This window comes from Sylvia atricapilla, chromosome 17 (genome assembly GCF_009819655.1).
Source record: "Sylvia atricapilla isolate bSylAtr1 chromosome 17, bSylAtr1.pri, whole genome shotgun sequence".
NCBI classification, from domain to species: domain Eukaryota; kingdom Metazoa; phylum Chordata; class Aves; order Passeriformes; family Sylviidae; genus Sylvia; species Sylvia atricapilla.
In genome coordinates, this window is record NC_089156.1 from 1626108 (window position 1) to 1648897 (window position 22790).

At 53.3% G+C, this 22790-nt stretch overlaps 1 protein-coding gene across 5 annotated transcripts; it reads right to left on the reverse strand.

Annotated features, from left to right (window-relative positions):
• Positions 1 to 272: 272 nt before the first annotated feature.
• On the reverse strand, positions 273 to 22160 carry EWSR1 (EWS RNA binding protein 1). 5 transcript variants are annotated; one of them, XM_066331164.1, is made up of 18 exons: positions 22024 to 22155; positions 18991 to 19027; positions 18722 to 18773; positions 18204 to 18257; positions 16853 to 16976; positions 11412 to 11598; positions 8700 to 8867; positions 7827 to 8041; positions 7009 to 7189; positions 4262 to 4296; positions 3600 to 3632; positions 2870 to 2988; positions 2425 to 2554; positions 2201 to 2323; positions 1948 to 2125; positions 1521 to 1618; positions 891 to 1164; positions 273 to 631 (listed from the first exon to the last, which is right to left on the reverse strand). In XM_066331164.1, exons 1-18 carry the CDS (start codon positions 22088 to 22090, stop codon positions 592 to 594), a joined length of 2115 nt encoding a protein of 704 aa, XP_066187261.1. In that variant the 5' UTR covers positions 22091 to 22155; the 3' UTR covers positions 273 to 591. The 5 variants fall into 5 exon arrangements, with proteins under 5 accessions (XP_066187261.1, XP_066187260.1, XP_066187263.1 ...); XM_066331163.1 differs by having other exon boundaries at positions 4262 to 4299; XM_066331166.1 differs by lacking the exon at positions 18204 to 18257.
• Positions 22161 to 22790: the final 630 nt, after the last annotated feature.

Consider the following 22790-nt stretch of genomic DNA (forward strand, 5'->3'; position numbering starts at 1 on the left):
GGCGACGGGCCACACGGACACGGGGGAGGCACGGGGGTGACACGCGGGGACACTCGGTGACGTCCCCCCGCCCCCACCCGGGTGTGGCTCCCCGCTTCCATTGATCTGCCTCTGCCCCCACCCTCCGGAACTCCCAGCCCGGGGGGAAACTGAGGCACGGCGGGATGCAGGGGCAGCTCCGTCCCACCCCTCCATGCCATCGTACCCCGACCCGGGCCCGGGGCCGCGCTGCCCCGGCTCCCAGGGATGCTCTCAAGAAAGGCCAGCAATGGTGCGGTTACAAACAGCGGGAATTTTATTTAAAAAAACAACCGTCACAACCGTTCACAGCGTTACAGGCGGGGTGGGGGGCGGGGGCGCGTTAAACAACCGGTTTTGTTTTGGGGGAGGGGGGGGGAAGAAAGAATTCACGCTACCGTTGAACTTGGTTTTAATGTTTCTCCACAAACGGTGAAAAATACTAAAGTACAGACAAGGAGGACTCATAATGTTGTGGCCAACATTATAAATATGGAATTATAAATTTAAAACATTTTTTTTTCTGGTTTAAAAAATAAATCTGGTAGTAAATGCGGCTCTGGGGGGACGGCGTTAGTAGGGCCGGTCTCGGCGATCCTGGCGGTGCTCGCCCCTGTGGGCCGAGGGGAACAGGCGTCAGTGGTGGGCTCCAGGAGCCCTTCCCGGGCCGAGGAGGCTCCTTAACCCCCCACCCAGACACCCTGCCACCCGTTTACCCACCACACCATTCCCCCATCCCACCCGCCATCCCCTGTCATTCACCCCCTTGCCCCTCCACCCGCCTGTCCCAGCCCGTTCGCCCTTTCTCCATCAGGGTCTCCCGCTCCCCAGTGTCCCCTCCCATCGCTCTCCGCCCCGCCCTCCATCCATACTTGTCCATCTTTCCCGGCCCTCCGCGCCGTCCTCTGCCTCCTCCTCCCATCTGCTCCATCAGGGGTCCCGGGGGTCCCCCGGGGCCGCCGCCTCCTCCTCCTCTCCGGCCGCCTCCGCCGTAGCCGCCTCGGTCCATGCCCCGGCCACCTCGGAATCCCCCTCGGTCTCCACCGCGGCCGCCTCGGAACATCCCGCCGGGCCCTCCTCGGTCCATGAGGCCCCCGCCGCGCCCGCCTCGCATCCCCCCGGGGCCGCCCCGGCCGCGGTCACCGCCTGCGGGAGGAGGAGAGACCCTCAGAGTGTCCCCAGCGAGCACATCCCACTCCCGTGTTCCCTGACCCCAGCACATCCAGCTCCGGCAGAGCAGCAGCCGAAGGGCTGGGAGCTGCCGGGGACCCGAGGGGATTTGGGGTTTGTTAAGGTGGTGAGTGGGGAGTTGGGGCGCTGCTGAGAACCCCCCAGCTCCAGGAAGCACAGGAGAAATGGCGATCCCAGGCTCCATGTCACGGCTCACGGAGGGATGAAGGCCTGGCAGCTCCAGGAGCTGGCCCAGCCATTCCCCAAGGAGCCCGAGGCCAGGCCTGGGGTGTCCCGTCGGGAAGTGGGGCTGTGACTCCCCCCACACGTACCTGGAGGAGGGAAGGGGGGTGGGAGGAACCCCTCCGGTTTGGGCGCCTTGCACTGGTTGCACTCTGTTCTCCAGGCAAAGTTCTGGTTTCCACAGCCCCTGGGTACAAATTCCAGTTAGCCAAGTGGGACAGCATTCCAGCTGGGGTGACATTGGGAAGCACGAGCAGGAGAGCACGTGGAGAGGGGACACCAGGGCAGGACATGAGGCACAGCTCCCGCAGTGTGCTGGGGTCTGGCAGCCCCTTCACCCACAGCCCCCAGCAGCGACCTGCTCCCTCCCTCTGTGCCTGGTGGAAGCTGCTTCCTGGGAAGGCCCAGCAGATGATTTTGGGCAAGGGTTAAGGGTTATGGGGTTTGGGAAAGGCCCTGGGCAGCTCCCGGGACGATGCCCCCGGCCCAGGGCTGTGGGCAGCAGTAGGTACTCACGGGTTGGGGCACTGCCAGTCCCCAGCGCGGTGCTGGACGCTCCCTCCGGACGGGTTTCCCCGGGATCCTCGTGGTCCCCTCGAGGAGAAGCCACCCCTGTCTCCACCTCGTCCCCCCATCCGGCCCATGGGGCCGCTGGGCCCGCTGGGGCCTCCTGGGCCACCGGGTCCCCCTGGCCCTGCGGGAAAGAGCGCTGTTAGTGCCGGGAGCCACGGGAAGGACGGGCAGCAGCTCTGCAGGGGCTGCACGGTACCTCCACGGAGGGGTGGGGGCATTCCCCGCTGCTCCCGGGGGGGCATCCCGCCCCTCAGGCTGTTCATCGGGCCCTTCTTCCGTGCCAGGGTCACCTTCAGCTTGCTCCCCTGGAAATCCTTCCCTGGGAGGGACAACAACGGCAGCGGCATCAGTGAATCACAGCCCTGCTTCCCACACCTGGAAGTTTTGGAATTCCACCTCCGAACATCTCCCAGCACTCACCATCAAACCATTCCACGGCTGTTTTGGCAGTGGATGGGTCATCGTAGGACACGGTGGCATCACCCTTGGGCTTGCCCGTTTCCTTGTCGATGTAGAGGTTTATCATGGGCTGCCCCGTCCTCTTGTTCATCTAAGGGATAGTGGAATGTCACCCCAGTCCTGTCTCCCCACAGCCCAGCGGGGATTTACTCTGCTTTCCAGCAGAAATTCATTCCAGGGACTACAGTACAGAAATAAGTGGCCCCAGGCCTACCAAGGGTGACAGCAACTGCCCAGACACCCCAAAAGTGAAGGGACAGGCCCCAAACAGCACTGCCAGGCTGCTCCCAGAGCCTGGTCATGACGGGCTGAAAGGATGTGAGCAGTGGGCAGGGAGGAGGAGGAAGAGGAGGAGGTGGGTGACCCTTTTCTCTCTGCCAGCGGGGGCTCACTGGTGTCTCCTCACCTTGACAACACCACACTGTTTGAAGAAATCTGCCAGATCCTCCAGGGTCACATTATCATTGAGTCCCTGCACATAGACTGCAGTGCTGTCTGACTCCTCCTCCGGGTCCATGGGGGGGCCTAGGAGACAATCCTGGGGTCAGTGCAGGCAGAGGAAGGGCAGGGATACCCCAGGGCCGAGTTCTTTCCATCCTGTCATCCCCTCCACAGCTGCAGCTTCACTCTCTGGGAGTGACAGGAAACTCCAGGCCCCAGGGAGATGACTGTCCCCCTCCTCATCTCCTGAGTGCCAGACAGAGCCCACACCCACCCACGTGGGAAGAGCCCCCAGGTTATTTCAGGACACATCCCAGAGGAGATGAGGAAGACCTTCGTGCCCCCTGGGCTCCCACACAAGGACATCCACCCCCCTTTTTCCGATGCTGGAAGGCTGACGCAGAACTTCCAGACACGCCTTTGTGACAGGAAGGGACAAGCCATGGATGAGGCTCTGGGGCTGCTGTAGGCTCCCTGGAAGAGCTTCAGAGCAGCCCCCAACTCCCCTAATTCCTGCAGAGAAGGGGGAGCATCTCCCAACCACGTGTGGTTTTCCAGCTGTTTGGGAATGAAGAACTGATGGGAACAGCCAGAAAGGCTGGAAGCGGCAGTGATGACACCGGTGGCTGCAGCCCTCAGACCGATGACACAAAAGTCTGTTTCACAACCTCAGGAGGGAGTTTGGTGGGAATTACCTAAATCCAGGTCAGGTCCTTCTTCCATGTGTCCTGCCAGACGGGAGAGAAGCACAGGGAAGGGTGTTAGTGGGGGCCCTGCGGGCTGGAGAACCGACACACACAACACTAGCTATGACCTGCGCCGCACAAGCAGCAGCACTGCACCTTACTGGGCCATCAGGTGGCTCTTTTAGCATTTCTTCCAACCAAAACCACTATTACACTGGTTTTAAGCATTTTTTTCCAACCAATAACCACTATCACACTGATTTTTTTAGCAGTTTTCCAACCGTTAACCACTATTACACTGATTTTTTTTTAGGTTTCAAACTGTTAACCACTATAACGCTGACTTTTTAAAAGGTTTTACCAAGCCAATCAGTTTTTAAGTTCATTAATAAAAGTTACTTAATATATATAGATATATTAAAAAAAATATTATATCCAAACCATTTCTTTTCCCCAAAATTACAGGAGTGGCCGCTCAACTCTTCCACCGTGTCCACATACCCCTGGGCATCGCCGGCAGTACCCATTACAGTCTGGTTGCATATTGTCATTTTTAAACCACTTATAAACGAATAAAAAATTACACTTCGTGCTAAAAAAAAAAACAACTGACTGCAATTTTTTTTTTTTTTTTTGTTTAACACTATCCATTGTAATGCTCAAAAACTTACCACCAGGCTTATTGAAGCCACCTCGCTCTCCAGCGCTGCTGGGGGGATAAACGAAGAAATGAAGGCCTTTCCCTTTACAAAGCCAGCACCGCTCTGAGCCTCTGCGGCTCACAGGGGAGAAGGGCACTGGCTAAACATCTCCAAACATCTCTCTGTCTCTCTCTCATCTCGGCACTAGGCCTTTCTTCAGGGCAGCTCGCTCAAATTTTCTTTACATATAAAGCAACCTTGGTGTGGTTTGAGGCACCGCTTTGCTGTCGGTGCCCTGGCGTTACTCGGGTATCATCAGTGCAATACTTGGCTGAGAAATGGGGGTTGTTGGCAATCAAAGCGGGTTTTTTGTTGCTGTTGTTGTTGTTGAAGAGCAATTTGGGGGTGTTTCAGTGGTCAACTCCCTCCCCTCGGTGTGTCCACCAAGGTGCACCCTCAGCCTGTGGCAGCGTGGGCCCGCGGGTCCCTGACATTTAACAGTGTAAAAGGAGACAAAACCACACGCGAGACCTACAACACAGTTCAGCTGACATCGCCCCTAAAACCCTCAAAATAAAGCCATACATTCAGGTCACTACTGAATTTAACAACTCTCTGGAGGGAGAACTTACAGAGTACAGCGGGGGCTCCAAGGCCTGGGGTGCAGCTTTGTGGACACACTCACTACTTTTGGGCAGGTGCCAATGCAAACAGGGCCGCAGCTTTCACCAAAAGCTTTGGCTGAAGCATTCACAGCTAAAACTGCTTTGGAGCGTGGTGGTGAAGTAGGAAAATGCCACCTTGAGAAAGGATTTGGGCTGCTTCTTGCTCTTTTTTTGGGTGAGCCAGCAAGCTGTTTGGAAGGAGCTGAGCGGAGGAGGGAGAGCACCGTGAATTTTTCTAGCAAGTATTGCACCTCTAATACTGGGAAAAAAAAAAGTCAATACAGAATTTCGAGCTGTTGCATGCAGCTTTGCCTCCTCTCGTTAAAGTACACACCATTTACGTAATGTCTCTCTTTTTAAACATAAGATTTTTACACTTTTTTTTTTTCTTTAACGTTACACAATTCTAAAGTAGTAGTATACCCTCCTCTGGTTTTATTACCAAACAACAAGTATGCAGTTACCAAAGTTACAGAAGGATTCCGTTTATACAATCAATACATTGGGTTAAAAATATTCTATGTATATTTTTCCTCTCCATATGGACACCGTGTCTAGTCCCACTTTTCATTATGCTGCCGGCTGAGTACTGAGTACGGGTACTTTTTAAGTATTGAGGTGTTTACAAGGCTCTCACTTTGTAACCTGTAGCATATAAATGCGACAAAGCATGTTAAAAAGTTTTCCATTTTCATAAAAATATCAAATCATCGAGGCAATGAAAAAGGGCACGTTAATAACATCGAGCTCCTTACCTGCTGGAGACACTGAAATCCATCACCACAGCATGCTAAGGTGGGCCGAGTTCCCCTACCTGCCCTGGGTGTCCCCTGAAGCCACCTGTTCTATGGACATCACAAACTCTACGTCCATAAGGCGGGGGGGGGGACCCTTTGTAAGGGTCTGGCCAGGTGGGAAATCACTCGGGAGGCAAATTTGAGCTGGGATTAAGGTGTGAGATCAGAGACAGGTGACAAATCTTTGGCAATGAGAAGCTCGGAAGGGGCTAGAAATTTGAAGATGTGATGATAGACATTTCAGGTGTCTACATCTACTTTCATCGTTAAGAGATCAATACAGCACGGCTGAAATCTTTATGCAGATCCCTGGAACTCTGTTCCACCCAAGCCAATTCCAAGCTGGATGTGCTCCCACACAAAACCAGCCTTTTCCACTCTTTCCTGGATTTCTCTGATAAAGATTTCATGCCACATCAATGCGCTGCGACAGAGCTATGCAGAATGGGGCCACCCACTGCCAAACTGGGGCTGTCACAGGGCTGTGCCACACGGGAAGAAATGGCCTCTGGAGGGCAGCTGCCATCACAGCCACCCTGCCAGCACCAGGGCGGGCACAGCGTGTCCTGTGCCACACCTGGGGACACTCTGCAGAGCTCTGAGCAACGGGGTGAGGGGACGGAACACACACAAAGCTGTGAATTCCCTCCTGGTGGAGCCTTTGGGAATAGTTCTCCTCCCTTGCCTCTATCACAACAACCTCCACGCACAGGGACACACCTGAAGGCACAGGTGGCCCCAAACCAGGTTGTGCCATCAGGTGAAATGGCCAAACTGATTCAGAGCACCTGAATGCTCCGAGGGGGAGCAGGCCTGGGAGCCAAGGCACTTCTTTCTCTCTGTTCTTGGGCTCCTTCTCCACGTGCTCCAAGTGTTCCGGGCACTCCGAGCTCGCAGGCTCTGCGGGAGGAGGCTGACACAAGGCTCCTGCCCTGTCAAAATCCCCGCTCCTGAGGCCCAGGGAGCATCCCCTGGAGCTGGTGGGAGGTTTGTGTGTGTTCCACCCAGAGTTACTGTTAAACCCCACAGAGGATTCCACCTCTGGGTGACCACGAAGGGAGCTGAAAGTGCCAGGGCCAGCATTACCCCCAGTTATCCCCCACCCTGGGGGCCCAACCAGCTGCAGGACAAACCAACCATCCTGCTCCTATTTCCCTTAGGATAATGTTTCCATGGATGACAAGCAACGCTGCTGCACAGACATGTCCTCCATGGAAACACAGCTGGGAACGTCAACCTTTCAGTCCCTTCTTTTGCGTTTCAAATCCTATGGGTAAACCAGAATTAGAGAAAAGGAGAAAAGCTTTGCTCTTACCCCATTCCACCGCGTCCTCCTCCCCGCCCACCTCTGCTCATGCCTCCACGCTCATATCCCCCTCGTCCCCTGCCCCGGCTATCGGGGCCGCTCAGATTCCGGCTCTCTCCGGGGCCGGAGAAGCCTCCGGATTCCTGCCCGTACATGTTCATGCTGCTGGGATGGTCCTGGCGGAAGGAGCCTGGGGAAGGGTGGGGACAGGTCAGGGACAGGCAGCCCCTTCCCCTGCCCTCAGCTCCAGCCACGACAGCAGCACTGGAGTTGTTCGGTTTGGGAAAACCCCTCTGAGAGCATTGATTCCAGCTGTTCCCCCAGCCAAGGCCACCACCGCCCCATGTCCCCAAGCGTCACATCCTCACGGCTCTTAAATCCCTCCAAGGATGAGTTTCCATCACTGCCCCGGGCCTGAGTCCTGCCCAGAGCCTGGCCAACATGAAGAAATTTTCCCAATATCCAACCTGACCGTTCCCATGCCCAGCCTGAGGCCATTTCCTCTTGTCCCATTACTTAGTCTCTGGGAGCAGAGCCCGAACCCCCTGTCTGTCCCCTCCTGTCGGGGAGTTGTGCAGAGCCAGAAAGCCCCCCTTGAGTCTCCTCTTCTCCATGCTGAGCCCCCTCAACTCCTCCCCACAAATATTTTGTGCCTCTCTGTTCCCACCCCTCCCCTGAGGGGACCATCCCAACCCACCACTGCCTCCAGAGATGCCATTTTTCATCAAGAAAAGCCAACCCCCAGCTCCGACCCTTTCTCCCTTCAATCCAGCTGTGAGTTTTAGATCCAAACTAAGGCCAGGGCTCCTCCCCAGGGATTCACTCACTCTGCTGGCCGTAGCTGCTGCTCTGCTGGCTGTACTGGCTGGGGGCCTGGCTGTAGGATCCAGTGGGAGGTGGGTAACTGGTGGGAGGGGGCTGCTGCCCGTAGCTGCTTTGCTGGCCGTAACTGGTCTGTTGGCCGTAAGAGCTCTGCTGCCCGTAGCTGCTCTGCTGGGAGTAAGTGCTCTGATCATAACTGCTTGGCTGTGTGGAGGAATAGCTGGAAGAGAAAAGCGTTGGGAAAGGTGGGATGATGAGGCAATTCCCTGGCAGCGTGCGTGGAGTGGCTCCATGCTGGAAGGCAACGCAATTAGAGGCTGTATTTAGTGCTGTAAATCACTTTAAAAGCTGAAGTCATCCTATGGAGGCCAGTCTGGAGGGCTGTGAAAGCAAAAACCACATGGCCAATCTCAGTTTATTCACACTTCTAGGAAAAGGCACAAGTGCCAGGGCAAAACTCAGTGGTAATGGAGGTAATAGGCTCTGGATAAAAGAAGTTCCCCTCATGCAGCTGAGGCTTTGAGAATTTCAAAGTCTATGTTTTAGAAGTCACATTAAAGAGAGGGGAGAAGGGAGCTCCTGGGCAAGCCGAATGTGGAAAGAGGCAGCGAAAGGTCACTCTGGGAAAATTCTTAAAATTCTCAAATATTAAAATTAAAAAAAAAATTAAAATTAAAAAATCCCAGTAGAAATAATGTCTTAAACCCATTTGTCATCATTTTCCTTCCCACGTGTGCACACACAGAGACACCTCTATACTCAGCCATCCCCCCCCACCACAACTAAAAGAAGCACAGCTCCTCATCCCAGGCCCCTGAAGCTCCTTTTCCCTAAAATCCCGCAGGAAAGGCCCCAACCTGAGCACTGCCAAGCCTTACCTGGTGGGAGGGTAGGAGGGCGGAGCAGTGACGGGCTGCATGGGGTAGCTGGCAGGCACCTGGGGGTAGCTGTAGTTGCTCTGCCCATAGCCCAGGCTGGGCTGGCTGTAGCCTGTTGTGCTGGACTGGGGCTGGCTGGTCTCTGCTGGTTTGCTGCCATCCTGGGGTCTGGGGACAAAAATGGAACATTGGTGCCCAGCCCCACAGCTGGCAGCAGCGACGGGCTCAGATCCCCCCAGGACTGGTGGTTGTGTCCTCTGTTTTGGGGCAGCATTAAAGCTGGCCTTGATTGGTGACAGCCACTCTGGCAGCAGCCAGTAAATATGTGATAAAGACAGTTTTAGCACTCATTGCCTGGGTATTTGCACAGACCAGGAAAGGCCCAGGCAGTATCCTGAACAGAGAGCATGGAACACCACAGCTCTTGTTCATCCCAAAGCCACGGGGTTCAGGCTTTGGCTGTGGGGCTGAGTGGAGGGTGTGGAATGCCAGCAAGGCTGCTCCTGCAGAGCCTTGGGAATGCAGGAGCTGAAGCAGCCAGCAAGGCAGGCAGTGAAATGCCCCGTTGTTTGGTTCAGAATCCAGCTCAGGCAGATATTGCCTCATATACGTTATCCCAATTATCCCACAGAAAAGAACGGATGCTGGGCTTGGACTGGGTGACCTTTAAAGGGCCCCTCCAATCCAAACCACTCTGTGACTGTGTGTTCAGAATTAACTCTCAAGGCCTGAAAATTGAGAACTCTTTGCATGTGATTCACACATCCCCTTCTGTTTGTCCCGAAGTTTAAAAGCTGTGTGGATGTGGCACTTGGGGACAGGGTTAGTGGTGGCCTCAGTAATCTCAGAGGGCTTTTCCAACTCAAGGGATTCTATGAGTCTTTAATTTCTATTTGTTTCTCAGAGTTGAGTAAAAAGAGTGAAGATGCTTTTGCTGTAGAAGCTGGGAAAAATTATTCACAATGTTAGGATTCATCCTGCAAATTTACATCCCTTTAAAGTGTAACCTGTCAGAGCTGTGCCAGGCCCTGCCTTTCCTTCCCACAGCACTTGCTAAAGACACCAGGTAAGGGAATAAATCAGCTTTTACTCACTTCTAAACAAGTTCCCATTATGTATTCTAAATCTTTCATATCCTCTGAGCAAACAATTTGACTCAATAGATGACAGGCAGCGCCCAGAGGGGTGAGATTGAAAGAGGAAATGTTTTGCAGCCTTGTGCATCCACCCCAGCATCCTGCCTGACCCCGTGACTGGGGAGCAGACAGGAGTGAGTGCTGTACCCTCGGAGCCTGGTTTGGCTGCGGGGTGGCTCCCGGATCCCGCAGGAGCAGCGCTGACTCACCGTGCTGGAGCACGGCCCTCCCACGCTGCTCAGCCAGGAGGAGGGGCTGCCACAGGCCGGGGGCTGGGGACAACCAGGAGGAGGGGAGGAGGAGGAGGAGAAAGAGCAGGAAGAAGGGAAGGAGGAGAAAAATGAGTAAGAAGGGGAATGAGGAGGAGGAAAGATTAGAAGGAGGAGGAAGAAAAAATGGAAGAGGAGGAAAAGGAGTAATGGGACAAGGAGAAAGAAGAGAAGGAGGAGTAGGAGGAACAAGAGAAAGAGAAGGAGGAGGAAGAAGAGGAGTAGAAGGAGCAGGAAGAAGAGATGGAGGAAGAGAAGGGGAATGAGGAAGAGGAGCAGAAGAATGAGGATTAGAATGAGGACAAGAAAAGAGAAAAAGCAACTAGGAGAAGGTGGAACAAGAGGAGGAAACGGAAGAAGAAGAGAAGGAGGAGAAGGAGGAAAGGAAGATGAGGAAGAGGAGTAACGGGAGATGGAGAAAGAAGAGAAGGAGGAGGAGTAAGGAACAAGAGGAGAAGGAGATGGTGAAAAAACAAAGGAGGAAGAAAGGAAGAGAAAAATGAGGAGGAAGAAGAGATGGATGCAGAGAAGAATAAGGAGCAGGTGGAGGAGAAGGATGTGGAGAAGGTGGAAGAAGAGAAGGAAAAGGAGGAGGAAGAAGAGGGAGGAGAAAGAGGGAGAGACAAGAGAAGAAGGAAAAGGAGGTAGAGGAGGAAAAAGAGTAGGAGTGGGAAGAAGAGAGAGAAATATGAAGAAGAGAAGGGGAATGAGGAGGAAGAGGAACAGAAGAATGAGGAGGAAGAAAGAGAAGGAGTAACTAGGACGGAGGAAGAGGAACAAAAGGAACAAGAGGAGGAGGAAACGGAGGAAGAAGAGAAGGAGGAGGAGGAAGAAAAAAAGGAAGAGGAGGAAGAGGAGTTATGGGAGATGGAGAAGGAAGAGTTGGAGAAGGAGGATTGGGAGAAAGAGAAGGAGGAGGAAGAAAAGGAGGAGGAAGAAAACGGGAGGAAGAGAAGGATGAGGAGGAAGAAAAAAAGGAGGAGGAAGGGGAAGAGAAGAAGGAAGAAAAAGAAAAAAGGAGAAGGAAAAGAAGAATGAGAAGGAGGATGAGGATGGGATGGAGGAAAAGGAGGAAGAAGAGGAGGAAGAAGAAAAAAGGAGGAAGAGAAGGATGAGGAGGAAGAAAAAAAGGAGGAGGAAGAGAAGAAGGAAGAAGAAGAAAAAAAGGAGAAGGAAAAGAAGAATGAGAAGGAGGATGAGGACTGGGTGGAGGAGAAGGAGGAAGAAGAGGGAGGAGAGAAGGAGGAAGAGACCGAAGGAGGAGGCGGCAGGAGGCAGAAGCGCAGGAGCAGGAGGCCGGGCAGTACCTGGCGGGGGCGGACGGGGCCGGCTGCTGCCCGTAGGCGGGGTAGGCGGGCTGGGTGCCGTAGGCGGAGGGCGCGGCGTACGAGCTCTGGCTGCTGGTCACCGTGGCCGTGTTGGTGTCGTAGGCGGCGCTGCCGTAGCCCTGCACGGGCTGGCTGTAGGCAGGGGGGGCAGTCGGGGCGCTGTAACCTGCAACACACAGCCCACAGCTCAGCCCCACGGCGCTGCCCAGAGCCCAGGAATCCCAGGGTGGGTGGCTGGAAGGGAGTTTAAGGCTCGTCTCTTGCTGTGGGATACCTGCCACCATCCCGGGCTGCTCCAACCCGGCCTTGGACACCGCCAGGGGATCCAGGGGCAGCCACAGCTCCTCTGTGTCACCTCCCTCGAACCCTGCTCTCTGTCCACACGAAGCCATCCCCCCTTACCCTGTCCCCCCAGACCCTCTCCAGGTTTCCCAAATATCCCAGACTCTGGCCCTTGTGGTGCTCCTGGGACTCAACACAAAGAGGCAGCTTTACCACCACAAAACCACCTCGGACAATTATCAATTACCCCATCCTGCCCCTTTGCCTTCCTCACAAACCCTCCCACCTCAGGCAGTCTCAGACTCCAGCCCCTGAGCATCCCAAAAATCCCACTCCCAGGAGCTTTCTGGAAGCTGCCTCTGGACCAGCACCCAGGACAGTTTACAGCCACCACAGCTCAGGCAGGGCAAGCTACGACACGGAGTATCTCCTCAACAAAGGCAGGGTAACAAACCCCCCTGAGCTCCAAAGTAAAACAAATCCAAGTGATTTAGCAAGTGCAGTCCCATCCTTTTAGCTCTTCCGTAAAATAAAGGCACAAAACCTGACCTGGGAAGTCTTTCAGAGGCATTTCTGAAGGCTTATTTTAAATCAGTAAAGCTGGAAACAAAAGAAAAGCACTTTCCATTTGCCTTCACATGAGAAAAAGGTCAAAAGAGACACAGGCAGCTCTTGATGTTTTATGTACCTTCCCTTTTCTCAGAATTTCAGTTTGGTTTAGGGAAAAAGCTGAGGGCTCACAGAGTTCCTTTTCAACAGTTTTACAATATCCAAGATGCCAAAACAGCTCCTGTGTAATTTAGTGGTATTTGCCTTGTCACAAAGGTGAACTGGCATGAACACACTGGGGTTTTGCTTCTAATGACCTTTCTAGCAAGTTTTCAAATTAAGAATATGAGACTTAGATTGAAAAACAGCAATAAAAATGCTGTTAAACAAATCTGACCAAAAAAAAAAGAGCAAATAGAGCAGTCAAATGCCCTCACGGCTGGGATCAGTGAAGGCAACAGCTTCTCCCATCACTTCTGATTTTTAATAAACATGGGAGGCTTGTGACACACTTCTCCTTTAGGCAAATTGGGCTGCAGTGTTTTATTCCAACCCCCTCATTTGCAAGGCAAACAGCACTTCCAGCAGCAGAACACGGCGTGCCCTCACCACGGAGCTCTGGGGCTCCACCACACCAGGGCCCTCCCCAGGGCCAGGAAAGAGGAACAGCAGCAGGGCAGGAAGTCTGCACAGCAAATTCATCAAAAACACCCCCAAAGTGCAGCTTTCTGCTGGCCCTCAGGATCCTGATGAAGACACAAGGCCCAGCCTGGATCCTCTGCCCACTCCTCCCTCTCCCTACCCCTGGTTCCCAACCCATCCCAGGATTGGGAACCTGGGAATGTAAACTGGACTCCCACTGAAATAACTTGTTGGAATCACTAGAAAAATCAGCTTTTATGGTCATTAGTTCTGCCTGCTGTTCTCTGAAAAGTGTTGCTGAGAAGGGTGAAGGAGATGATGCTCAACAGGAGGATTTTTAAAGCCTTGGACAAATTTGAGCAGCCCAAACACTTCAATGTGAGGCCAGACAGCAATTCCACAGGGAGCACCAATCCCAAGAGTTAAATAAACCCTTATTTTAACTGGCCAAAGCCTGACCACACACTAAAAAAGGCTAAATACAGCCTGCAGCCCACGTGCTGCAGCCACAGCCCTGTCCTGGGCTGTTCCACTTGGATTTGGAGCCCCAGGGTGCTCCTCCCACAGCTGGGCCTCCTTTCCCAGCCTTTCCCAGTGCTGTTACTGGGAGCAGAAAGCTTTGCTGGCTCTGCAGGATAAAAGGAAAAAAAAAAAAAAAAGAAGAAGATGTTGAAGCTTTAAACTTCAGCTCTAGATGGAGCATTTCCCTCGTGGAAGAGTGTGCTCAGCAGGAAGGGTTTGTCCCAAAGGAAAGGCAGTGATTTCCCATCCCACTGGTCTAAATCACAAATCAAGCCCAGTTGAGAGCCTCTGGGAACCCTCAAGAGCTGTCATTTTCAGGGTGGCATTTCTGTTACATCACTTCTCTCTCCTCCCCTCCCAGTTAGGAAGATTGAAGTTGGCACAGCAGGAAAACTGGTGAAAGAAAAAGCTAACAGAAAGAATAACAACCTGCTGAAAGTATCTAAATTCCCCTCAAAGGTTCCAAACCAACCCCTTACTGAAGCCTAGGAATTCTCCAGGTGGTGGAGAAGCTTGCAGGGTTTCATCCTCAGAGAATATCATCTGGAAAAGGCTGGATTCAGAGGGATTTCTTCTTTCCAGAGATTTATTCAGGAAGAGAGCTGCCTCCTGCTTGGCTTGTGTCTATCCCAGCAGAGAGGGGCTGGAGAAGGGAAGCAGAGGAGATCCTCTCTCCAGCCTGTTTTGGGATATTTTGAGGTTGTTATGGCAGCTGTGAGTGCGTTCATTAATTCCAAACCCATCAGAAATTTCAACATCCACACCCCAAATTTCCCAGGTAAAGGGAAGCAGGGGCTGGCTGGTTTTACAGAGCAATACCCACTTCCAAGAGATCCACACCTGGACACTGGAATGCTCTTTATTTACTCCTGTAATTCTTGCTAATACCCTGCAGTGATTAATGAGCCATAGGTCTGAGGGTGCCCAGTGATCCCTAACGTGGAGCTGCTCCCAAATCCTTTTTTCTCTGGAACAGAGTGACTGGGTGGCTCCAAGACACCTTTTTTACAGCCCCAGGGAGGGAAGAAGGATGGTAATTCTTTCCTGGGGTGTCCTGGAGGCAGGGCAAGGTGGGATAACAGAATGCTGGGTAGGAAAAATCCATCCCTGCCATTCCCACCCATCCGAGAGGCTGCATCCACACAGACCTTGGATTTCCTTCACCTCAACAGCACCTTAACCCAACCTCAGGCTGTTCAGGCAGGGGAAAAAAAAAATAATTTTGCTTCAAGGAACTGCAGTACAAAAAGCTGATTCTTAGGAAAAACAGGACTGGGACTCAACTGTAAGAACTGCACGTCTCTCAGGGCATGACAATGTCTGGCCCAGGGGTTTATTGAGCGTGAAAGGCAGGGAGGGGGAGAGAGAGAGAGAGAAAGGGGCTGCAGTCTCCTTTCCACAGCTCTGGCTCCTCAAGGAGAGGCAGGTGGAGGAAGGATAAATCCAACCTGGCTCCATGCCCGGAGCTGCCACAGCCCTGCTCTGTGGGCTGATAGGATCTTTTGCTTGACCACCTTCTAAGTTGGTGGTTTTTTCACGGATGAAAAGAAAATGAAGCTTTATTTTTTTTTGCTTACATAAAAAAAAAAGAAAAAAAAAAAAAAAAAAAAAAAAAAAGGAAAGAAAATAAAAGTGCAGCAGTGCAGGAAAAAAAAAAAAAAAGCAAGCCTGATATTATTATTATTATTCCTCCAGCAAATCTCCTCTTAAGGGAGAAGGAAAAACATAAACAAGAGCAGTTTCCTGTGACCCCTGTGAGCCTGGAGTCCACAGGAGTCACAGGGACATAAATATTTCTAAGAAAGGAATTTTAGAAGTTCACAAATCCTTTTTTTGCTGCCAACTTTGGTCTAGGTAGTCTTAAATGAAAGGAAAAAGCCCTGTAGATAACCCTCAGTGACACTGGATCTCACGAGCAGGAATTTTCCTGATCCATGTAAAGATGGTAAATATTTTAATTTTGGTTATTATTTTCTCTCCAGCTCTTCCCTGTGAAGAATTCCTCAATGGCTTCTATAGCCAGTGTCTGTCTGTCCTGGTATTCCCCTGCTTTGGGAAGTGTTTAATTCCAACTACAAAATGTTTATAATGTCTCTCCAAGGAATCTGCAGGACACAGCACCCAAGGAATCACTGGGAAAAAAATCTGCTTTCTAAACTTCCTGAATATTCAGTGCGAACATATATTAAATAAACATGAATATACATGAATTAAACATTGTCTCAACAGTTTTAAACATTAAGACACTCGTCTGGAGGAAATTCCAGCTCCAAGAACACGTTGGGAGAGTTTATGGAGCATTAATGAACAAGTATCTGCTCTGGAAATCCAAAACCACCACGAGGCATGCAAAGGTGGAGGGCAGGATGCTGTTCATCCTCTAGGAAATGGGGAGATCACGGGCTTGGAGTCACCTAAAAGGTCTTGGTGGTCAGGATTTTGTCCATGAAGATGGCACTTGGGAGAGTTTGGAGATAGCAAAGAGCACTGCAGCCCTGCAAATCCCTGCTGTCACTGTCTGTGTGAGCTCTGACACTCGAGGGGTTTGGCTCTAAAGCCAAACGACACCTGAAGGGTTCCCACTAAAGGGGACCTCAAGTTCTGACAGGATGAGATGGAATTTTCCATGCAAGAGTGAGCAGGGTAGTCCAGCCTGGACTGGCCCCTTCCACTGTGGGAAGCACAAGACGAGAAGGGGAAGGTACATCATCAGAACAGGCACAAGTCACTGCCAGTGACAGGACTGGCAGGGAAGGGAAGGGCTGAGGAGCAGCCAGGGACACTGCTCCCTTTGCTCTGAGCACAGCACGTCATGCTCCGTCCCACAGCCCCCAAACCCTGCCCTGAAAGCTCAACAGTGCATTTATCCCTGTTTACACATGGCTGCCACAGTCCTGGAAGTGTCCAAGGCCAGGCTGGACAGGGCTTGGAGCAAGCTGGGATGGTGGAAGGTCAAGGCAGGCGGGGAGTGGGAAGAGCTTCAAGGTCTCTCCCAGCCAAAACCATTCCATGAAGGACAAGGAGCTGCTGGAGAGAGTCCAGGAGGCCACGGAGGGCTGGAGCCAGGCTGGGAGAGCTGGGGGTGCTCACCTGGAGAGGAGAAGGCTCCAGGGAGAGCTCAGAGCCCCTTCCAGGGCCTAAAGGGGCTCCAGGAGAGCTGGAGAGGGACTGGGGACCAGGGCTGGAGGGACAGGACACAGGGAATGGCTTCCCAGTGCCAGAGGGCAGGGCTGGGTGGGATATTGGGCAGGAATTGTTCCCTGGGAGGGCTGTCACACGGGTTACCCGGAGCTGAGGCTGCCCCATCCCTGGCAGTGTCTGAGTTTGGCCAGGCTTTGCAGCAACCTGTGGAAAGGTGTCCCTGCCATGGCAGGGGCTGGCCCAGGTGACACTAAGGCCTTTCCCCAGCCCAGCAGGGCTCTCACCTGTCGGGGGCTGCCCGTAGGATGTGGCGTAGGCCGTCTGCCCGTACGTGGCCGTGGTCTGCGGCTGTGTGTAGCTGACGTCGGTGGGCTGCCCGTAGGTCCCGTAGCTCTGCTGCCCGTAGGTCTGCTCCAAAAGGACACAGATTCAATCCATGAGCACAAGTGAGCCCCAGGAATTGCAGCTGCTGAGCACTCTCAAAGCCAAGGCTGCTGTGAAAAGTTTAGGTGCCGCGGGAAATTCCGGGTCAGCTCTGCAAGGAGGTTATGGAGTGGTTTTTCCCTGCCAAGACTGAAGGAACAGGCTCTTGACATTGTCACCACACACCTCTGCTCTGTGGAAAGCAAACAGGAAAGCTCCCAGCTCCTCACAGCTAGCAGCAGCACTCACAGGCACCATCCCAGGAGTAACCTGGAATACGGGAATGGGAGTGCTCCGAGGGCAGAACTGCACGAAGTAAAAGTCACTTTAGTGTGAAACCGCTTTGGTGTTGGCTAAAAGAAACCCGTGGAAGGTTTCAATTACGTTATTTGGAGTATTTCTCATGCCCATCAGCCATTAATTTGAACAAAGGGGAGTTGGTGCAGGCGTGGAAGGACGGGATCCATGGGAACACCCAAAGCATCCCAGTGGTGCTGCTCCCATTCCGGTGCCTGTGCATTCAGTGAGGGATCAGCTCTCACCTCACCCATTCCCTGATTTTGTTTCCAAATCCAGCTTGAAAACCACTGAGGAAAGGAGAGGAGCAGCTGCACCCAGCAGTGTCACCAGCTGCCCAAGCCATGCCCTACAGCTCATGCTCCAGGCACCAGCAAGCTTCCAACAGCTCCTGGCTTAGGATAAAACTCTGCATACAGCTCAAGGAGTGACATGGAGACAGCTTTAACCTCCAGATTCTGGAAGAATTCAGACTTCTGGACTTTTTGAGGATATTCAGCCTTCCTGAACTCAGGTCTGAACCAGGAGCAGGAAAGCCTTGACCACATAAACACATCCCTGTCTCTGGAGGTTCCCTCCACCAAGAGGCAGGGAATGCTGCAAACTTCCCATGAAAACATGCCTACAGCTGAGTTTAGCTGGTTAGGGGTTTAATTAGCTGGTTAGGTGTTCAATTAGCTGGTTAGGTGTTTAATTAGCTGGTTTTAGTTGCTGAGGCCTCCTGTTCCTACCCATCATGCTGCTCCCACCTTTCACCTCACTTATAACTGGGAGCAGCTCTTCCAGTTGTTGTCTCCAAAGACTTTTATTTTAAATAAGTCACCATCACCTTCCTTTCAGCCCACACTGAGCCTGTCTTCCTCCTCTTGGGAAGGAAAATTAAGCCTACAGCACTTTTTGAGGACAAGAATTTACCTTTGGAAACATACTTGGAGTTTGCAGACAAATGTGGTTGTAGTAACTTGGATTCTAAAGGTTAAAAATAAGCATTAAGTTAATCTCTTAAAGACCATCATTATTTTGCAGTCCAGCCAACTGAGAGTATGAACAGTTACAGCAATAAAAACTCCAGGAAATAACTGATTCCCTCCTCCTCCTTTGTCCAATTCTGCCATCTCCCAAAAGGCCATTCCCCCCTTTTTTCCCAGGTTTTTTCCCTCCTACACCTCTGATTACAACACCCACCAACGTGGTGGTGTCAAACATACACCAAGAATTTGGCTTTTCTGGGCTCAGGATTAAATAAATTAACAAAACAAGGGGGATGCTGAGGTTATTTCCACTTTTATAAAGCACTTTAGGCTGGGGGAGAAGCTCCAAGACAACTTTGAACCAGGGATTTTGACGCTGCCGCTCGGAGTTTCTCCCGGCTGCGTGTTTTCCTGAAAAACAGAGGACTGAGCAGGAATTCCACCCCCTTCCCCATGTTTTACCTGGGTGGTCTGTGCATATCCTTGGGCTGGCTGAGGTGCATAGGCGCTGTAGCTGTGGAATAAATGTAAAGACATTTATAATCTCGCCCCAAATCTGCATCGCCAGACAAATTTTCAAGCAGCCCAATGGTTTCTGCCGAAATTCTATGGGAATACAAAGCTCCAGGAAAACCCTCTGGATTTCCAAACACACCTGAGTAAAGCCCAAACTGTAATTATGATTCACTTTTATTACATATTCTTTAAAACAGGGAGGATAAGCTACTTACCCCTGCTGAGCTGCAGCTTGGCTATAGGTACTGTAATCTAAAAGGAAAGGAGAAGAAAAAGAATAAAAATGTTGATAAAGGCCTAACAAAATTAAAAGAGTCCAAGAGCACAGCAGCTGGAATTTCCTCCTGCAGCTCCCTATAAACCACTGGAATTCCAGTTTCCCAAGGGTGGAAGGTAAATGCACATTTTCAGTCCTCTTTTTTGAGGGGAACAAAACCTCTCTTCCCCTCATTGTTCCTGCTGTTTGCAGCAGCCACTTTGATCTCAAATGACCTCGCTTCAATTTAACTGCCACCTTGGATGGATCCCAGGGGGCTGGCAGGGGGGGATTTGGGCTGGAACAAAGGAAAAACAGGGATTTGAGCCTTACAAACCCCTCACCCTGCTTTGAAAGGGCCGGGCTGGAAGGTTTCAGCACCTTCACTCTTTCCCTTTCAAGGACACAAAGCGGTGGCTGGAAAGCCACTTCTCCCCTAGAAGGGCTGGAGCTGGGAAGCTGGGAGTGATTCCCTCCCCAGAACCTCAATCCATGTCAGCACACTGACTGGGAGAACCAAAATCCTGGAAATCCAAGCAGCAGAGCCTGTGCTGAACCGATTTGCTGGCGGGCAGGGAAAACGAATCCACATGGCAATTAGGAGGCTAAATTTGAAACAACTGCAGCTCCCAGTTCCCTGACAGGCATCAACAGCTCCAGCTCCCATCCCAAGGTCTGGATTGATCATTCCCAGCAGGCCTGGCCAGAGATCCCAGCTCTCCCAGGACCACAGAAGTCCTGAGATCAGGAATGAGCCCAGAAGTTGCTGGTGGAGGCCACAGCACGTGAGGCAGGGGCAGGATCAGTGGAGCTGCTCCCAGACATCCCTGTGTGGGAAGAGTTTCCAGTGCTCCCTTCACCATCACACACCTTGGTCAGAAATCCAAGTTAATCCCAGAATCATGGAATATCTTGATCCACACAGATCAAGTTCAACTGCATTGGAGAATTTGAGGAATTTGCTGGGTTTAATGCCTTTATCCCACTATTCCCAAGGCAATGGAGCATCAGGAATCACTTGGAAAACACAGCTTCCATCCACTACAACCTCCTGTTCCTCAGCCTGTGCATCCATCCCTACCAAACCACTCCTCCCCACCCTCCAGGTGCACTCCCAGCTTCTCCTGGTGCTCCCTGTGCAGGAGCAGAGCCCCTGGATCCGTGCTGGAGGGAGGAACAGCCGCGCTGTGATCCCAGCAGGAATTCCTGGGAGTTATTAATTCCTTTGACCTTGCCCAGAACACCTCACACGGACAAAGAAGACACTTGGAGCTCTCCAAAGGTTCCCCTGCTCCCAGGACACAAGGCACAAGTTGTTAAACTCCTCTGGCATGGTTCCCACTTCCCTCTCAGGTTGGCACGTGGGACACTGGAACGTTTTCCTTGTTCAGTTCAGGGCTGGGTTATGGGGTTTTTTGTTTTTTTTTTTTGAAATTCACTTTACACGTGGTTCTGCTAAATCCTGGGTGTTAATTAATGCCTGGTCTCCCTCATCCAGCTTCCCTTTCCTACCACCTCCTCATCCCACTCCACTCTTTTCCCTGCTCACCCTCCAGCCACAAAGCTTCATTTAATTCTCTTTTTCCAGCCTCCTTTTGGCCTCGAGCTCCACACAGGGGCATCAATTAACCCCTCTCCTCACAACCCTCCCCAGCCCACCTAAACCCAACACTCCTCCCTTGGCAGGATTTAATTCCAGGTGTGGAATTTGCAGTTTGCCTGTGGTGACGCCTCTCTTTTAATTTGCTGGGATTTAGAGGAACACGGAACATTAATAAAAAATAATATTATGGTTCATTTAGTTAAACCCATCTCCTGGCTTTTATTTCCAAGGGGAAATTAATCTTCAACCTTTTTATTTTTTTTTTCCCCACGAAGCTCAGGAGCACACCAGAGGCTGAAAATAGCAGTTCCCAGGAGGAATGATTCCATGAATTAAGGGAAAACACAGCTGTGGTTTTAACCCCCCATTTTGACAATTCTGCTGATAGATGTTCCTTTACTGACTTTTCTTTTTCAAGCTCTCCAAGGAGCTGTTGGTGATACTCCCTCACACTCCATGCCCTGGGACATTTTCCTTTCTGGAAAAAAGGAAAATCCTCCTTCTTTATGGAAAGTCAGCTTTTGGGCTGCTGGGCTTTAAAGTACTTTAAAGGTGATGTTCCCACACTTGGGGAGTCTCAGTTTCCAACTACTTGTATCCAGCTGGAGCCTCGTGGAAAAACACTTCATTCAGATAAATCTGGAGCCACGGTGATGATGGAACACCTTACTTCCCTATGAGGAAAACCTGGGAGACCTCGGAGCCCCTTCCAGAGCCCTAAAGGGGCTCCAGGAGAGCTGGAGAGGGACTGAGGACATAGCACGGAGGACCAGGACACAGGGAATGGCTTCCCAGTGCCAGAGGGCAGGGCTGGATGGGAGATTGGGCAGGAATTCCTGGCTGCGAGGCGCTGGAATGGATATCCCAGAGGATGCTCCGTCCCTGGAAGCGTCCACGGCCAGGCTTGGAGCAGCCGGGGACAGTGAAGGTGTCCCTGCCCCTGGGATGAGCTCTGAGGTCCCTTCCCATCCGAAGCATTCCACAATCCCGTGTCTGCCCCCAAAGCCGCCCCGCGTTGCCCCGGCAGGGCCGAAAGCGCGGCTGAGCCGTGCCTCGCCGCTCCGCTCCTGGGAGCGCCAAGCGAATGCCGCGGGGCCGCAGCCCCGAGGGGCCGCGACGGAAGCAGCGGGCACTGCGGGGGAACAGCAGCGGGCACTGCGGGGGAACACCCGCGGGCCCGGCCAGGCCCCGGCGGGCGGCGCGGGGAGACACGGGCGAGACGGGCCCCGCACGGCCCGACCCCGGCGGCCCCCGGGCGCGGCGCTACGGGCCGGCGGCTCCACCCCAGCGCCCCTCCGGCCACCCCACGGCGGGCTCGGCGGCGCTGCCGGGCTCCCGTCCCGTCCGGCCCCCCCCGCCCCGGGCACGGCCCGCCCCGGCCCCGCTCACCCGTCGACGCCATTTTGTCGCCTTCCTCCTCCGCGCTGCCCGCCCGGCCCCGCCCCGCGCCGCGCATGCGCCGCCCGGCCCCGCCGCGCGCACCATCCCGCCCCGGGGGGGGACGGCCGGGAGAACGCGCTCCGGGGGCTCGGCCCGCCCCGCGCCGCCGCCCCCCGCCGGTTTGCCCGTCCGCGGAGAAGCGGCGCGGCCCCGCGGGCAGCGGCCGCCGCTCCCGAGCGCGTTTGTGCCGCCCCGCTGGGCGCGTTCCCCCCGGCGGGCGGTGGAATGGTTCGGCCCGCAGCCGTTAGGGAGCGTCGCGCAAGAGGCGCTCGAGCCGCGAGGCGGAGCGGGGGGTCGCGGCGGGGCCGTGACGTCACGGCCGGCGTAATGATGTCATTGCGGCGTAACGGGCGGTGCGGGGTGCTGTGACGTCACGCACCGTGCCCGGCGGTGTGCCCTGAGTGTCATGCCATCCCCTGGAGGCGCCTCCTGCCACATGAGGTCGCTAGGTGTCACCTGTTAGCGGGTGACGCTATGGGATGTATGTGACGTCACCAGGTGTCACAGGTCACATGCCAAGAAGTGCTGGCCGGGGTCCCGTCCTGTTCCTGGCGTTACACGCTGCCCACGTGGCGAGCATGGCGGAGTGACGTCACTGTGACGGCGCTGTGTGACATCATCCCGCCACGGGGGCACAGGAGGGGCGTGACACAGCGTGTCTTGCGTGGAGCTGGGGGAAGCCCCGCGTTGTGGTGGCACAGGTGGGCGTCCCACCA

Excerpts from the sequence above, each read along its gene's own strand:
- EWSR1 (XM_066331163.1), bottom strand. The coding sequence starts at position 22,090 with ATGCGCGGCGCGGGGCGGGGCCGGGCGGGCAGCGCGGAGGAGGAAGGC. Across the intron at positions 18,258-18,721 it reads GATATGCACAGACCACCCAG|AATCCAAGTTACTACAACCA; the intron begins GTAAAACATGGG and ends TTTAACCTTTAG. Across the intron at positions 2,324-2,424 it reads AGCCGTGGAATGGTTTGATG|GGAAGGATTTCCAGGGGAGC; the intron begins GTGAGTGCTGGG and ends TGTCCCTCCCAG.